Source organism: Peromyscus eremicus, chromosome 6, assembly GCF_949786415.1.
Source record: "Peromyscus eremicus chromosome 6, PerEre_H2_v1, whole genome shotgun sequence".
In the NCBI taxonomy this organism is placed as follows: domain Eukaryota; kingdom Metazoa; phylum Chordata; class Mammalia; order Rodentia; family Cricetidae; genus Peromyscus; species Peromyscus eremicus.
This window is the reverse complement of record NC_081421.1, coordinates 51,262,643-51,282,130: the sequence shown is the minus strand read 5'-3', so window position 1 is coordinate 51,282,130 and position 19,488 is coordinate 51,262,643. Positions and strand designations below refer to the sequence as shown.

The following is a 19,488-nucleotide window of genomic DNA, read 5'->3' as shown; positions in this document are numbered from 1 at the left end:
AACCCAGTTCTCTGAACAGAGAATTATTTTTCCTTAAATTTCTTTAAAAAATTTTGTATCTCTTGAGTCTGGTATACTGATTCACACTCTTATATGTAACTTGGGATGCTAGTGAATAGACAGTAAAGTTTGGGCTACCTCCTGAGATTCTGTCAACAGCAATGACAGCAATAAAAAAGGAAGCAAAGAAAAGAAAATAAATGAAAGGGAAATAAAGAGGGAGTGAGGAAAAGAAGGAGAAAAAAGAAAAACTGGCTATCACCTAAAAATTTACTTGGAAGCTATTTTTATCCTACATCATTCTAATGTAGTACAAGCAAGGGAAAAGATAACTTGGTATTTTAGATTATTTATTCTTCCCAAATTAACCTTCTTCAGTCAGATAAATGGAAAGATGAATAGAAGATAGATACTTGGTTGATCAATAATAGATAACCTCACTCCTTTGAGTCTTGGGCAGTTCAGATACATGATTACTCCCTCATAATTCAGAAATGTCTTTATCTTCTGATTCCTTGTTTCTGTCCACTCCTGTCCTTCAGCATCCTTGCCAACTTCATTACCAGGTGCAATGTCCTATTTCACTGTAAATGATCACTATCCAATTCTTCTCCAATGAGTAGTCTTCTACGTTAAGAACTCTGTCCATACATGCTCAGTTCTTTCATAATGAAATCTTGATTACAAGTATTACATATTCATGTCTTTTTTAAATAATGGTGTGTATTTTTAAAACCATGAGTGCAATTCTACATGACAGTGTCTGGCCACAGAAGGAGATATGGACAACACTTAAGAGAAATAACAGTTCATGTTGGTTATGCTTGTGACTACATGCTTTTTAAAATTGGTATTTGCTAAGATTTTGCAGTGAGCAACGATACACATGCACGTGTTAAGCCAATTTTAAGATTATTGCTTCAAAAACAATAGTCTTAAAAGCAAGTGTTATTGAAGCCATATTTTGTGACAAATTCAAAGAGAGTGTTGAATGTTTAGAGTTAGAGAAGAAAATTTAATGGAAGAGAAAGACCACATGACAGATAACAAATAAAATTTAATAGAAGAGAGAGACCCCATGACAGAAACCTGTATAGGTTTGGGGAAAGGAAGGAGAAGTTGGTGACCTCACAACTCCACAGCGTAGATCTCAGGCAAAAGTTCGCGTGACTGCTTTCTTGTAAAGTAAGAGCAATCACTCAGAATGAGATCCAGTCGATAGGGTACTAATATGAGAAGAGACTGAAGTTTACCAGAATTGAGCAAATACCACATCATCCTACCCATTTTTAACCAAGGATGAGCTTTCAAAGTGAAGAAGCAAAATAATTTAACTGGGTTGAAATCCAAATGTGTATGAGCATGGCAGAAGATACAGGCCATAAATCTCACCAGCTTCTGTCTATAGACAGGTGAGCCACTTCAGGGAAGATTATGCAAGCATTTTCTTCAGATTTAATTGATTTTATGCTTTTCAAGTTAGTATGTAAGGAACTTTTATATTATCAACTATGAAATATTATATATTTGACTTCATAAATTTCTGCTTAGATGATAACATAGACCTATATTATTCTCAATGTTGATGAAATTGCAACCACCAGGAAACTACAGATTTATAGCTGATAATTGTGGAAACTGTCTCATGGGTGCTAAACTATAAGAGGCTTCATGATCATCATGCTCCAGCACCACATCTTAATGTATTCCATCAATGACATCAGAGGTCATTTGACCATTCTGCCTACCTGCAGCATCCCTTCAACACCACACAGATTTTCCTTCTGGGGTCAGAGGCTACATATCCCAGCCAAGCTGCAAATATGTGAACTAAACTAATACAAATTAGTCAATACAAAATATCTCTACAACTAACTTTAAGTACTACCTATCCAAGTCAAGGCCAGTTAAGCCAAAACTTCTTTTTTGAACAATACATTACACTTTGCCCTATTTATAAAAGACTGTTACTCCTCACAAGACATCTTATTTAGTGTTCTTGAAGTGAAAGTGGACTGGACTGCACAGTTCCACCTTTAATACCATGGGACTCTATATCAAACTGTAGAAGCTTGGCTACTGAGAGCTAATAGCTAAGTGCCTTTTAGAAGAATTGCATCACTCCATCTTCTGTGAGTGTCAATACACAAAAGCTGGTCCATGGGCAAAAGGGCAACTGTCTTACATCTCAACTTGAGACATTGGAAGGAATACCCCAGCTCCCAAGATGTCTTTGACTTGGTAGAGCCTATTGCTGTCACTAAATCACAGCTCAGCTTCAGCCTGGTCCAGCTGCCTTTACACCTCTCCAGGTGTTGAGCCCAAAGCCACTTCCTGATAAATGTTTCACATGCTCATCTCCGTTTCAGAACCTGCTTTCTGAGACAGGTCTTATTTATGACGAAGTCATACTTACATTTAGCTAGAATCTTTTCTTAAAAACTTTAAATTTTGACAGTTATATTTATCAGTCATGGTAAATCCCATGGAATTTTGTGTCATATTCAATCCCACAGTGCACGGCAACCAGTTAGGGGAGAGACTATATCGGAAAGGCCTGGCTCTACCCAATCGATGCAGAATCCGCAGTGCATTTTTAAACTGAATATTTATTTCTGTAGGACTGGAAAAGGAGTATAGAGGTGGCAATAGAATCCAGATTATGATAATGATAACTGAATATATCACATACAATATTTTGAAACAATTAATATAGTTAATCAAAATGCACTAGTTCATAAATATGTTACAATATTTAAAAACAATAATTTCATTCTTTTTAATATACTATTTTAAATGTAATATCTTACTTAAATTTTAATATATGATTTTCAAATTCCTTTAGAATTATAAATATATAAATTATATTTTGATCAACTATAACTTAATTTGATAGGAAAAAACTATATGTACATGTGCTTAAATTTTTCTAGAACTACTTTAGCACAATGTTTACCAGCATCTCAAAGTTTAATACTCGTTATCTACCTTATATTAGGTTCAGTTTAACATCTACCTGTAAAGATATGAACACTGTGTATTCTAGGAAACATAGATCTCAGTGGTTGCAGAAGAAAATATTTATACATGTCTCTGGACCAGACTGAACTCTATGACTTAAATACACTAATTATATGAGATGGTAGATGAGAGCCTTTAGGGATGGATAATATAGATATCACACCATCATTTATTTTTAATTTATAAGAACTACCAAATATATTTGTCTATTTATATTATAATTTTTTTCTACTATTAAACCTCCACTTAAAATGTTTTGCATGTTTGAAGCTATGCAAATAGATTACAGAGTTATAATAGCTTCGAGTAGTATTTCATTGTTTTCACCCACAACTCATAAAGGTGTCAAGGTTAAGCATAATGGAAATACTGGTCAAGTTCTCATCCACAAATTCAAGAAAAAGTGTCTTCTTTCCTCCATTATTATCCCACTATGACCTCATGAAAATCTGATTTCAATGTGTCATATCCAAAATCATGCTGCCTAAGTACTCATTAGTTTATACAAAGTTTGTATATACTCAGTCACAACAGAGTGTCACATCAAATTTAAGTAGTAATTACTATTGACATTATTAGTTCATCAACAGACAATGTGAGAAATTGAGGATTTAAGTGACTTGCCAAATATTACACAGACAGTTATTAGTTAATAATTCTGTAATTAAAGTTCTTGACTGACACCTTTTGATGACAAAAAAAATGATAACTCAAAAGTATTTTAGGAATTCTCTACTTTAGGTTCTAATTCTTTGCCAATGAAATATTTTCTTTTGATCTTGGGAAAGGAATATCCTGTATTAATATTTATTGACACTTACTCTTTAATATTGCATTTTAAACTCTTCTAGAATTTCAAATGTCAATGAAAAAAATATCTCCAGTGCTCTAACACCAATTTTTTCGATTGTATGCCATACTATTCCATTAAATATTTAAGACTTTACATTAAATTATTATTTTATTTGGACATATTCTGCTTACCATAACAACATATGTGTGTTTATTGTCACCCATATTAAAGTATAGTAAAGAAAGGGGATTTGAATGTTTATCTCTACAACCAGTCAGTTCATTGTAGCTAACATTTTTCTTCTGGCTGACAAGTTTTAAGTATGATGCCTTCAAGTTGTTAACTGTAATCTTGTCATCTCCAATTACTGCTTTTTATTATGAATTTTTTCTCAAAAAGACAAGACTGTAGCTGCCTATTCACTTTAAAATATGCATGAAAAACTCTAGAGTATAACTTCAGTGTGTGCAGTAAGGAAAAAATACATGCGGACAGATTTCTCACTGTATTCATAACATCTCAGAGAAAAGTTATAAACTTTAATTATCACTTGTAACTTGTACAATTTAGAATCACTTGTAACTTGTGTACTAGAACAACATGTTATATATTATTCTGTGAAAATTAATTGCAGATATCATTAAAACCTTTTAATCTTACTTCTTAAAATCTAATTATTTTTAATTTTTACATTATTATAGGATATCTTTTTAAGGTTGTAAGAAAATATAATGCATATCAAGTATTATAACACTTGACATATAGATTGCTTAAAGAAACAAACCCTCAAAACCACAGGTAAAACTATTTTAAAAAGTATTTATTATATATTTTCCAAGGAGCCTATATAAATGTTGTATTATTGTTCTAAGCAACTACTGATAGATGAGATATTAACACTTTCACTATTTACTGTTGGAGGTGGAAGACACAAATGTGTTATGGGAAGATATAAAGGGACATCACTAAAAATCGTCTGAATACTTATAAGTGCATGCTAACTGTTAAGTAAATGATAATCATCTACAATCCACAGACTCAGAAAGATTAGGTAAAGAGTGCTCTAGAGGGAACACATGAACCTCCCTGGGAAGGGAAAATACAAGAAATGTTGTAAGTGGACTGGAGATGGACTGGTATGTGAACAGGAAGGAGAAGGAGATGAGGTGGAAGAGAATGAGGGGAGCGACAGTTGGAATTGGGGAGCATTGTCAGGGTGGTGTAGAAACCTAATGTGATAAAACTTCCTGTAATCTGTGAGGAGGATATGGAATCTGAACTTGCCGTCATTTTAGCCAGGCAAGGATTCCAGTGGCGGGACCAGGTTACATTCAGTTGAGTTGACCAGGAGGGTCCTGTGGAGATCCCTAAACAACCCATGCTAATACTAGGACCAATAGTCACTCTCTGAAAACTGACAGCAAGTTCCATGGCCAAGAACAACACAGTTTATTGAACTTAGATGAGGTCTAGCTGGTGCATACATGGAGCCTTTACCCCTAGTTTCTAGTCTCTTTGGCATGAGAAGGTACTCTGCAGGCTACTGAAAGAGAAACCTGGACACCAACTCAGCTACAAAACCCAACATCTACAATCTGCCCTGCCTGCAATATTTGCTGGAGTGATGGTGGCACAGAATTTGCAGGAGTGGCCAACCAAGATTTGGTTTCATTTGAAGCGTATGTCCCAAGAGGGAGCCCATGTCCCACACTGCCTGGATGGATAGAAATAGAGGCTGGATAGCTCAGAGACCTAGGTTAGAAACAAAAACAACTGACAAAAAAAAATCAATGAAATGAAATGACTCTTAATGTAATTCTGTTATATCCATAGATCAGTGGCTTGTCCAGCTGCCATCATGTTATCAGTGAGGCTTTCTCCAGGAGCAGATGGGAGCAAGTGCACAGACCCATAAGCCAGACATTATGCAGAGAAACTCTTAATTGGAGGTCCCCATCGGGTCCCTCACCTGAGATGTCATAGAACCATGCAGAGTGGGAGAAGAGAGATTGTAGGAGTCAGAGGAGATAGGGGGCACCAGGAGAAATCAATTAAGCAAGGCTCACATAGGCACACAGAGACTGAAACAGCAAGCATGGGGCTTGAATGAGTCTGCACCATGTTCTCTGCATGTATGTTATGGCTGTTAAATTGGTGTTTTTGTGAGACTTCTAACAGTGGGAATGGGTGTTTCTCTGACTCCTTTGCCTGCTCTTGGGACTCTTTTCCTCCTACTGGGTTGCCTTGTCCAGCCTTCATATGAAGGCTTTAGCCTTATTTACTGTATCTTTTTTTTTTTTGGTTCTGTTTGACTGTTGTTTCTTGGAGGCCTGTTCTTTTCTGAAGAGGAAGTGGAGGGGGAATGGATCTGTGGGAGAAGGGAGGTGCAGGGAGTTGTTGGGAGATGTATTGTATGAGAGAAGAATCTATTTTTAACAAAAATTTAAAAGAAGAGAGTCAGTGAATATTAAGAAGGAAAATAAATGAGTATTAGGAACAACTCTATAGTCCAAATTTGATAGCATGGAAAACTAAGTAAATGCTTGAAGAATATCATTTAGTAAAGGTGACATGTCAAAATATACCTATATCTTTAATGACATTGTCTCACTAATTACTGAAATTCCAAACTAAAAAATTCTAGGCTGAGATGTATTCTATTAAACACCAGAGATATAAATTATAACATATTTATTTCAGAAGCTAGAAATGAGTACTTTCTAACTCATCCACCATGCCCTGCATTGCTTGAGTATCTAAGACAGACAAAGATGTAGACTGCAGATAAACAACTTGCCTGAATATATATGCAGTAGTAAAGCAAATGATGACACATTGTAATCAACCTCTTGATCAGTTTAAGTTCAGAGCTGTACTTCACAACAATATACAACATTGTCATCACCAGCATGTGTACACACTCTGCTTCAAATGACTCCTAAGACACATTTTATACATTGGCAGAAACTGAACATTACATACATTTCAAAATGTATCAGGAGAAATTTTATAAGTTCCATAACATAGCTTATATGTTTGTTTAAAGTACAGATGTATCATATTTCTTTTAAACTATAAAATACTACTGATAAATGTTGCTGATAAATTAGCTAAGTCCTTTTTTGTTTTCCCCTGTAGGTGGTGATGGTGACAGAAGTCTACCATATATATACTTAGTGATATTACAAGCCCTTGTCTTTCTGAGTCAGGATCAAATTATGTATCCCAGCCTGGCTTCAACACCATTGTACCCTTTCATGTACCTCCATAATCAGTTATGTAATCAAATATTAACATAATATTTCATTTCCACTCTTTTGGTATTATGAATTAAATATATTATTATATAGAGTAAATTCTAACAAAAATACAACTATCTGCTATAAGCAAGACATTTTATTTAATTGTTGGTCATACCTGAGTTAGTTCATTAATATCTATAAGTCCATTACTGTCTGCATCAAAATGCTTGAACATTTGATCCACCAACGGCTTCTTCCTAGATATGTCATCATCGTTAGAATTCTCATTTTCTTGTGTAATGTACTTTTGATTTTGTAAGTCTAAAAGCATACTTTTCATCTTGTTGTACTCAGTGGCCAAGCAGTTGTCTCCTGTAACAAAAAATTTGAGTTATTTTTGAAGTAATCTCACTGAGAAGAAATTATTTTATTAATATTTAGAAATTGATGTTATATGATCAATGTATGCAATGCAAAATTTTTAATTTCCAATTTTGCATACTTTAAAACTTGGAAAATGAATGTACTGTTCTCCAGGTGATAGAAAACTTTCTGCCAAGTTTATAAAATTTACTTTTTTTTATGAGAAAGACATTAATATTTTAAGAAACATAGAAAAACATGCTATCAGCTGGCTGTAGAGTTTAAATTAATTGCTTTAGTTTTTATCCTCACACTACAGCTCTACATTGATAAACTCAAATATGCACAAAATAATGGGCAGGGGCTGGAGAATGCACTTTCTGCACTTGTAGAAGATTAAAATTCAGTTACTGCCACCCATATCAGTTGGTTCACAACAGCCTCTTACTCCAGCTCCAGAGGTTCGACATGCTGTTCTGACCTCCACAGATATACTCTTTAGGTGCCCATATGCATACACATAGACAAACCACAGATAAAAGTAAAACAAACCTGTTTTTTTAAAAAGAAAATGAGGTTCAGATAAGAAGACAAAGGGTTAAAGTCTGCCTGATTTTGTACTTAAACTCATTTACATCTTGCTCCACAATAATTGTACCATATTACACAGGATTAAGTTCAATATATTTAAAACATTTGGATTTGTGTTAAGAAACTATCTCGCATTTCAACCTGTCTGTCTATATTTAACATTTTCTCTCCCCATCTGAAAATATCCTTAATAGCAGAAACTTCATATTAGGATCTGCACACCTGCCTTTTCTTACTGCCATGGTACCCACTTACTGCTTCCTAAAGTACTGACATTATCATATAATAATGTGTTTTCATTTTATACTGTGAAGTTTTAACTTTACAAATCTCATCTCCAAGTTAAATTCATTGCAATAAAGATATTAACACACTTTTAGTATCCCCTGGGTATAAACCTTAATAACAGGGGCATTAGAATTAATTAAAATAATTGCATACCTAATGTTTCTTAGAAAAACAAAACAAAGAAACAAAACTAATATTACTGATCTGGTATTTTCACATAATTATTTCACAAAGGATTTGACTTCACATGTCCTTCTGATGAGGCCTGTAGTAAAAGTAGAATATTGAGATAAAGCCGGGCGGTGGTGGCACACACCTTTAATCCCAGCACTCGGGAGGCAGAGGCAGGCAGATCTCTGTGAGTTCAAGGCCAGTCTGGGCTACCAAGGGAGTTCCAGGAAAGGCGCAAAGCGACACAGAGAGACCCTGTCTCAAAAAAAAAAAAAAAAAAAAAAAAAGAATATTGAGATAATTCAACCTGCTGATAGGAAACATGACATAAAATATATTATAAAATGAGAGTGAATAGTGCAATTATGAATGAAACAATAGGTGCTATATTAGGTGGGAATTTTACAACATATTTTTAATTAAATATAGTTCTATAATTGAGTTTCTTTTTACAATTAGGCTTGGCAGTATTGACAATTTTCAAAGAAGATTTCTAAAGATGTATAAATATATGTCTGGGAAGCCTAAGGTTGAGGCTCCATTGTCTTTCAAGACAAGATGGAAAACAATGTATTCTAGAGAGAAAAGAGAGGATCTTACTTCTTTAAAGGGCAATAAAATGACTGCTGTGCAGCGATTTTGGTGTTTGGTAATCCTTTCAAGAAGTCCTCGTTTTAAAATGAAAAGTAAATGTGGTGCTATACAAGAAGTCAATTTCACATTATTCTGTTCTCACTGAAGAATAATAATATCACACAACAGCAAAGAACTCACTGCCAAAGGAGCAAAGTGATCGAATCTAGATTCAATAGCCAGCAATTTGGGTGTCTGGAAGAACAGCACAAAAGCAAAGCTTCAGTCATGTGTGTGCAGTTAGGCACATATGTACACCATGAAAAAAAAGACTCCTGTGAGAAAGAATGGCAAAGCATAGCAAACCATTCCAATACGTCTGGCTTAGCTTTCTGTACAGCCAAAAATACAGGATAACTTATCCAAAACAAACCTCCATGTGTAATGGTAGTTAGTTAGTCTAGGGTAATGTGGAACAATCTTTAGGAGCTGATATAAATGAGTTTCAGTACAAAATTTGCAAACTCTCTTGCAGGTCAGAGGATAAAAAGTGGGTATTTGGAGGTTGATTTTAGACTACAGACAACTTGGAAATCAGAATGTCAATGAGAATTGTAACAGAAGGAAGACATAAGCATGACATGTACTTTAATAAATGTTTACATTTGAAGTCTATATATTTGAAACTTTGTTAGTCTAATTTTTTTTTCATTTTTCTTTATTAAGAAATTTTCTACTCACTCCACATGCTATCCACAGACTCCCCTCCTCCCTCCTCCCACCCACAGACTTCTTTCCCAAGCCACCCCACATCCCAACATCCCCTAAATCGAGGTCTCCCATGGGGAGTCAGCAGAGGCCAGCACACTGAGACTAGGCAGGTCCAAGCCCCTTCCCACTGCACCAAGGCTGTGCAAGGTGTTACACCACAGGCACCAGATTCCAGATGCCTAACCATAGACCAGGGACAGAGAGCTGCAAAGGAAAAAGACCAAGTAACATATGAAGGCAGACCCATAAGAAAATGCCTACTTCTCAATGGAGACTCTAAAAGCCAGAGGTCCTGGTCAGATGTTATGCAGATACTAAGAGATCATGGATGCCAACCCAGACTATCATACCCAGCAAAACTCTCAATCAACATAGATGGAGTAAACAAAATATTCCATCATAAAACCAGATTTAAACAATATCTCTCCATAAATCCAGCCTTACAGAAAGCACTCGAAGAAAAAAATCCAACCTAAGGAAGTTAGATATACCCATGAAAACACAGGCAATAGATAGTCCCATACCAACTAATACCAAAGAAGGGAAACATACAACACTACCACCAAAAAATAACAGGAATTAACAATAACTGGTCATTAATATCCATCAATATCAGTGGTCTCAATTCACCTATAAAAAGACACAGGTTAACAGAATGGATACGAAAACAAGATCCATCCATTTGCTGCATACAAGAAACACACCTCAACTTCAAAGACAGATACCACCTCAGAATAAAAGGCTGGGAAAAGACATTCCAATCAAATGGATTTAAGAAGCCAGCTGGTATAGCTATACTAATATCTAATAAAATAGACTTCAAACTAAAATTAATTGAAAGAGATCAAGAAGGACACTACATATTTATCACAGGGAAAATCTGACAAGATGAAGTCTCAATTCTGAATATTTATGCCCCAAATACAAGGGCACCAACGTTTGTAAAAGAAACATTACTAAAGCACAAATCGCACATCAAACCCCATACACAAGTAGTGGGGGACTTCAACACCCCACTCTCACCGATGGACAGGTCTGCCAGACAGAAACTTAACAGAGAAATAAGGGAACTAACAGACATTATAACTCAAATAGACTTAATAGATATCTACAGAATATTCCACCCCAACACAAAAGAATATACCTTTTTTTCAGCACCCCATGGAATCTTCTCCAAAATCAACCACATGCTTGGTCACAAAGCAAATCTCAACAGATTCAAAAAAATTGAAATAACCTCTTGTGTCTTATCAAACCACCATGGCTTAAAGTTAGACTTGAACAACAACAAAAATTACAGAGAGCCTACAATCTCATGGAAACTGAATAATGCCCAATTGAATCACCAATGGGTCAAGGAAGAAATAAAGAAAGGAATTAAAGATTTCCTAGAATTCAATAAAAAGGAATGTACAACATACCCAAACTTATGGGACACCATGAAAGCAGTGCTAAGAGGAGAATCCATAGGACTAATGTCCACATAAAGAAGTTGGAGAAATCTCATACTAGTGAGATTAACAGCACACCTGAAAGCTCTAGAACAAGAAGCAGCAAACTTACCCAGGAGAAACAGACGCCAGGAATAATCAAATTAAGGGCTGAAATCAATAAAATAGAAACAAAGAGAACAATACAAAGAATCAAAGAGTGGGTTCTTTGAGAAAATCAACAAGATAGATAAGCCCTTATCCAAATTAACCAAAAAGCAGAGAGAGAGCATCCAAATTAACAAAATAGGAAATGAAAAGGGGAACATAAAAACTGACAATGAGGAAAACCAGAAAATCATCAGGTCATACTTCAAAAACCTGTACTCCACAAAATTGGAAAATCTGAAAGAAATGGACGATTTTCTGGATAGGTACCCCATACCTAAGTTAAATCAAGACCAGATAAACTATTTAAATAGACCAATAACCCCTAAGGAAATAGAAACGGTCATTAAAAGTCTCCCAACCAAAAAAAGCCCAGGACCAGATGGTCTCAGTGCAGAATTCTACCAGATTTTCAAAGAAGAGCTAATAGCAATACTCTTCAAATTGTTCCACACAACAGAAACAGAAGGAAAATTAGCAAATACTTTTTATGAGGCTATAGTTACCCTGATACCCAAACCACACAAAGATGCAACAAAAGAAGAGAATTAGAGAACAAACTCCTTTTTGAACATTGATGCAAAAATACTAAATAAAATACTGGCTAACTGAATCCAGGAACACATCAAAAAAAATATTCACCATGACCAAGTAGGCTTCATCCCAGGGATGCAAGGATGTTTCAACATACGAAAATCTGTCAATGTAATACACCATATAAACAAACTCAAAGAAAAAAACCACATGATCATCTCATTGGATGCTGAAAAAGCCTTTGACAAAATCCAACACTCCTTCATGATAAAGGTTCTAAAGAGATCAGGAATACAAGGAACATACCTAAATATAATAAAGGCAATTTACAGCAAGCCGACAGCCAACATCAAATTAAATGGAGAGAAACTCAAAGTGATTCCACTAAAATCAAGAACAAAGCAAGGCTGTCCACTCTTCCCATACTTATTCAATATAGTACTTGAAGTTCTAGCTAGAGCAGTAAGACAACAAAAGGAGATCAAGGGGATACAAATTGGAAAGGAAGAAGTCAAACTTTCATTATTTGCAGATGATATGATAGTATACATTAGTGACCCCAAAAATTCTACCAGGGAACTCCTACAGCTGATAAACTCCTTTAGTAAGGTGGAAGGATACAAGATTAACTCCAAAAAAATCTGCAGCCTTCCTATATACAAGTTAAAAGGGGGCTGAGAAAGAAATCAGAGAAACACCACCCTTTACAATAGCCACAAATAATATAAAATACCTTGGGATAACTCTAAGCAAGTGAAAGACCTGTATGCTAAGAACTTTAAGTCTCTGAAGAAAGAAATTGAAGAAGATATCAGAAAATGGAAAGATCTTCCATGTTAGCCTAATTTTTTTCCAATTAAAATAATGTGGGAACTAGAAAGACGGCTCAAAGGTTAAGATCACTTGCTGCTCTTGCAGAGGACCCAGATTTAATAACCAACAATCACCTAAGATAGTTCACAACCACCTATAACACCAGCTCCAGAGGATCAGACATCCTTTTCTTTTCTAGCCTCTTCAGGAAAGCACATTAATGTTCACAAACCTGCCTATACAGACATACACACACACACACACACACACACACACACACACACACACACACACACAAACACAATCAAAAATAAATTCAACCTTTAAAATTATAATTTTTAGTAAATTAATGGTTGTAGAGTTTTCTCCAATAACAATAATTTCACAAGCACTGATCACTTAGCTAGGTTTCCAATATCAGGTATAGTATCCCTCTTGTTGAGAAAGTCTTAAATCATTGGTTACCACGAAAATATGTGTTCCATTACTGATCCTGAAAGGTTATTGTGCCATGCTGATTATTGGTGTGATGATGGAGACCGCTATTGAAACCCACAACCAATATGCATGGCGTGGAGCTCAGTTCAGATATTTTGTGATGAGTTAGTAACACCTACTTTCTGAACTTTGACCAGTTGTTTCTGTGTTAAACATCTATTGTGCAAAGTCTTCCTTGATAAGATATGGAAGCTATACTAATCTGTGAATAGATAGAAATTAATTCAGAAGGCAGTTTGACACTGTGTCTATTTAACAGAATAAAAACAGTTGGTTTACTTCTAAGGCTGATGAGCTCCACAACCATGGGCTTTTAGTTAGATTTACCATACCAGACATTTATTTCCTCCTATAAGTAGTCCTTAAGTCCAATCACAAAGTAGTTGGTTACTGCCATACATTTCTGCCACTACAGTACCCACTGACAGCATGGCAGCGGTTTCTCTAAAAGAAGGTGCAATAATAACTAGTTTATTGGAAGAAGAGGAAATGACAATATATTTTTCATGTAAAATTACACATTAAAATCTATTTCTTGAAAAACAGTAACACAGTCTGACAACTCCCAATCAGTTGAACGAATATGGAAGAAAAACGTTCCTCCCTTTTTTGTAAAGCAGAGGTATTCCATGAAAGCCAGTCAATGATTTCATATTTTACCATCTGCAAAAGATAAGTGTTTTTGTCTGTGCAGAGGACAAAATTAGTATCTTTATTTAAAAGATGAATACAAGTTCATATAGAGGTATGGTTCTTTGATGTGGTACCGACTTATGTTCAGAAAAAACCTGTAAACTATATTTGCAAGAATTACTTCAAGATAACTCATACCATGGAAAACTTACATTTTATTACCTTGACTATATACTGGTCACTTTTGTTGAATTGTTATTGATCTAAATTTGCAACATACTCCATATATACTTCTCTAAGGTGTACAAAATTTCTAAACTCAACTGTGTTGTAAAATTTCTAATGTTCACCTCATAAATAAATAGCATAAGAAGATGGCTTTCGTTCTTTCCATTTTCACGTTTTCCTTCAGATGAAATGAACTAGAGAACTTTGAATTTAAAGTCAGTCATCTTCATAAGTTTATTGCAGAATACTTCCTGAATACATTTTTGAAAGAATGCCTAGAATTCAAATTTGTAAGGATAAAAAAAATAACAACAGAGATTTTAATGTCATGTATACTCCATATTTCTTTTTTTTTCTTTTTTGTTTCTTACTTAAATTGCCTGTTTATCATGGAGGAGAACATTCTCTGAAGGTTACATATCAATATTTGTTATTTTATTTTATATATGTGTGTTTATCTACATATTAATGTAAGATATATAATATATCATTGACATAATTTCTACTTGATTTTCTAGGATTTCATGAAATGGACAAGGGTATTTTTACAAATACCATTTATTATGACCAATCAGTGTTGCTTTCTTTGATTTGGATGTTTTTCAAATATGATAACTAACATGGTCAGGTAAATGTTAAAAATACTCAGACATTATAAAATTCTGCTTAAAATTATTCATTGTTTATATCATAACCTTCTACATTGTCTGATTACAGCCCTTGCATGTCTTTGAGGTATTTTATTATTCCATACATGGTGCATTATTTAGCAATGGACAGTAAATCCTGTCTGTGGATGTTCAAGTGAATGTTGACTAGCAAATATTCAGTCAACATCTCCTTTTGTGGAAAATCTAGCTTTAAATATATTTGTAGATTTACTTCCATGATTTTTTTTTGTGTATGTGTGTGTTTATGTTCATGTATATTCAAATCTATGTGGGAATACATATTCATCCGTGAGCATTTAGAAACCAGAGGTGAATATCTGGTGTCTTCTTTAATATCTATCCACTCTACTCCTCTGAGCCAGTTTCTCATACTACAGTTGGTGGTTGCTGACCTGGCCAGTGTGCCTGGCCATCAGGTCTCAGGGATCCTCCTATCTTTGCTTCCACAGCATTGGGATTACATGGATGCTGCTCTGGGACAATTTTTTTTTTATCATAATAGCTACTGTTAAGAATTGGGTCCTCATGCTTGAGTAGGGAAATAAATTATGGCATGAGCCATCTATTTGCGTAGACCACTGAAATTATTTAAGCTATATGGATTTGTGACTTTTAACTTTCTCTGAACTAAGGATGTCTGTCCATTTCTCTCATAATCATGAAAGACAAAATAAAATGTTAATGTGTTCATTTTGTAACTGCATGATATATGTGTATGTATATGTAATATACATTTTATATATATATATATATATATATATATATATATATATATATATATATATATATAAAATCAGCATTTAAAACACTAATTCTAACTTGCCAAATACATATTTTTTATAACAGATGCCTAATAATGGTTCAAACTGCTTTGATATCTGTAGACATAAGTGACATACATGCCCCATGACAGGAGTAATTTTCCACAAGTGAAATCTCATAAGTCAGTTCATGCTTGGCCTCAGAAAGAATAGCATAGAACATAAGAGAAACAGGGTCCTAAAGGAAACAAATGGAGCCTATTTTAAACTTTCTAATCTTGAAAATTATATAAAACAAATTGCCCAAAACATACAGAACTCACTAAGTGAGCCCTTCACCATTTAAAACAGATGCCCTCTGTGAATAGAGAAAAGTGCCCACCTCCCCATGATCACAGCTCCATCCTATAGCACCAGCCTTGTAAATTCAGCACCGTTTGCACTCAAGGTCCACCTACTGCCCCAGCTACCTGCCTCAGAGCAGTGTGCAGTGAATCAGTAACACTGCCTTCATGCTTTTGCTCAGGCCTAAATGCTCTACTCAGACTTCTAACAGGGATACATATTACTAATTTATCAAAATATGGATTTTCATTATCATAAAATAAAATTGCTTGAATCGAAAGAGATTACCTTACAATTTTTGAAATAGTGATCAAATGTATTGTGAAAATGTGAGCTATTTCTTCTGATTGTTTGTTTTACCTTATTTGATTAGGTTGTTTTCAGTTTATCTTATTTTACTTTTGTTATTATTATTTAGATGTCTGTAGCTAAAGTTTTCCTGCCTGGCCCACAGTCAGGGCAAATCTCTCTCACCTGCCAGTCCCACAGCCGCTCAGACCAGACCAAGTAAACACAAAGACTTATATTGCTTACAAACTGTACGGCCGTGGCAGGCTTCTTGCTAACTGTTCTTACAGCTTAAATTAATCCATTTCTATTAGTCTATAAGTTGCCACGTGGCTCATGGCTTACTGGCATCTTCACATGCTGTTTGTCATCCTGGCAGCTGGCAGTGTCTCTCTGACTCAGCCTTCCACTTCCCAGCTTGATTCTCCTCCTTGTCCCGCCTATAATTCCTGCCTGGCCACTGACCAATCAGTGATTTATTTATTGACCAATCAGAGCAACACATTTGACATACAGACCATCCCACAGCAGATGTCTGTTTGTTTTCTAAGAAGCAACAGAAATGGTGTGGATTCAGATGAGTGTGGAGAGGGGGAGGATCTGAGAGGAGTTGCAGAAGGGGAAACTAATCAGAATCTATTGTATTAAAAAATCTGTTTAGAAAAGGAAAAGAAGGAGTGTCGAGTAAATGAGAGCTCAGGCTTCACAGAAAACAGTGCGTCCTTTGTTCGGCACCACAATCTCTGCTGAAGGTACACTTTTGATATTTCAGCTTGCTCATTCAGAGCATGCATTTGGTATTAACACTGGAAACAGGAACCCCTGATTCTGTGGATTGCTTCCTGTTGTTATCTGATCAGAGTTTCCCAGAGAACAGACAAGATTTTGGCTGGTAGTCAGTACTTAATTCAGAACCTGTCCCTCAGAACAGCCCATGTCTTTGGAAGGTTGCCAGATTAGAAACTAAAAGGGGAGCTATCTAATGCATGGCCTTCATTTCCATCTCATTTCAATTTTTTTTTTTTTTTAAATCTTACACAGTTTTTCCCTACTGACTTGGACCCTGTGAAGCAAAGCAAATCTTAGCACATGATTTGCGCAAAGTTTAAAAGCAATTGAAAAGTCCAAGGAAGTAAAAAGGCAGCAATAAATTAATGACAACTGTTTTCAGGCTGTTCATATTGAGGACTAGACTTGTTTCATCAAGAACACTTTTCCCTCCATTTACTTATTAAATTACAAGAATAATTTAGAAGAACTTAAAATTACAAATTATCCAGAATCACTAATTTTTAAAAAAGCTACACTACATTTTGCAAATTTTTCTTTAATAAAGGGCTGGGGGTAAATATTTAAGTCTTACTGATCTAAACTGTCACCACTGAAACAGAATACAAAGACAAGGAAAACTCTGGGTGTGGGAAAAGCAAAGACATTCCTATCAACCTGGATACATACTAAATTTCTCCCCAAAGACATGATTCCAGCACAACTAAGGTTTTCTGTGAGGTTTCCTGCATATGGTCAGTATTCATTTTATAGAGAGATTTAAAATACATTAAAATAGCCATGAATCTTGCATAATGTTTGTATATATTCTTATTACTTTTTACAATATTCTCTTGTTATCTCACAAACAGAAATGGAAACTTTCATTTATAGTAAAAAACAAAAAGCAACAAAAACCAAACCAAAAAAAAACTTTTTCTGCAACCCAGTACTATGTTTTTACTTTGGCAGGTGTAATAATGTACAGTGTGCATCAGACACTGCCCTGTGATCTCATTCACCAAAAGGAGGAATGGGAAATAAAATTCCTTAGCAATCTTTGAGATGAGATTTGAGAGGCACTGAAATTATCCAAGTGCAGCTATGTTAAAGATATCTAGTTATAACTTTTTTTTTGTGAAGCTTTACACTTATGCTTTCCTGTGTCAGCTCTTTCCTCTGAGCACTTATCCTCTATTAGCTCTTTGCTACTTAAATCTAAGTTAAAATCTTTTATTAATAAATTCCGAGTCTGCCCCATACTGTCCAGGAATTCCTTCCTGTAGCTAAGACTCTAGATTTATGTGAATCAGAAAGGATTCCTCAGGCTTCCATAGATTTCATTTGGAGCTATGTCTTCAGCTCCTTACTTGCAATGGCAACCACTTCAGCTCTTGAGAATTGAGTTAGAGTTGATTTCCAAAGGACATGAGTTTCTTGGTGTCAGATTATGTAGCTATGCTTATGAAATACCTGGTGCATTTTTTACTTGGTCTGTCCTCCGAACAAAACTCAAGATATTCCTAGGTGGAACTTGCTGCTGAATTTGGAGAAGAAATATTAAAACACTTTTGTAATTGATGTGTAAAGTAAGACCTCTATATTTCCATCAAAATGTTATAGATATATTCTCTAAACTTCAAAGTTTAGTTAAAAGCTTCTCCCACCTGCATACCTTGCAAAAACAAATTGTGATTCTTCAAAATAAATATAAATTATTGAAGAATAAAGTTGAACTTAAGATTCTCTATATAGTATCTTTTCAATCTATGACTATAGTTTGAGTCTTAAATCTAAACTAAGGATATGTAGTTTGTTAAATATTGAGTGTGGGGAAAACTAATGAAATTGCAGTCATATAAATTATGTTATCTGAGACTTACAAAAAGTGAAGCAAGAGTTTAGGGAGGAGTTGGATTGACTATGATCAAAACACACTTTATGAATCCACAAATAATTAGTTTTAAGTATTTGACCTCTGTTTGTGAATTGTTATAATCATTATGCTATTCAATATACTCAGCATAATTTTTATTTTGTGCTAGTTATAGATTTTGTTTTGTATGTTTTCTTGCTGGATAGTTTGAATTTTATTTTCTCTGCTTCTGGGAGTGTAGCTCATCATTTTCCTCTTAGCAGATTTGCCTTTTACCTTTTTCTATTTGAGAAATTTGTTTTTGAGTTTTGTTTATTAATGGCTGACATGTTTTATGAGATTGCCACTTTACCTTAATTTCATTAGAGCATTAAGAAGAGGGGAAGTCAGTCTTTAGCCTCAGTTGACTCCTGTTCTGTCTTCTTAATCTTCATTGCTATTGTTTGTCTGCCAATATTGAAACTAAATAAGTTAACTTCAGGACAAAAAAAAATTCCTTATTATATTCTAGCATTACTTTCCTAACTTGCTAAAACTTCTTTTTGTTTGCAATCTTGCCAAAATTTAATCCAGTTTCCACATTACCATTATGTTAAGATTTGGGATGTTTTGAATGCTTTAAACCATTATGTCTCTAATCTTTTCCATATATAAGTGATACT

The 19,488-nt window shown here is 34.8% G+C and overlaps 1 protein-coding gene across 3 annotated transcripts in view; it reads right to left on the bottom strand.

Annotated features, from left to right (window-relative positions):
• Positions 1–19,488, bottom strand: part of Fstl5 (follistatin like 5) — a 496,179-nt gene that overhangs the window by 263,257 nt on the left and 213,434 nt on the right. For all 3 annotated transcript variants that reach the window (XM_059264740.1, XM_059264741.1, XM_059264742.1), the window contains exon 4: positions 7,232–7,428. In XM_059264740.1, the coding sequence (XP_059120723.1) occupies positions 7,232–7,428 (197 nt within the window). The remainder of the gene's footprint in view (positions 1–7,231; positions 7,429–19,488) is intronic.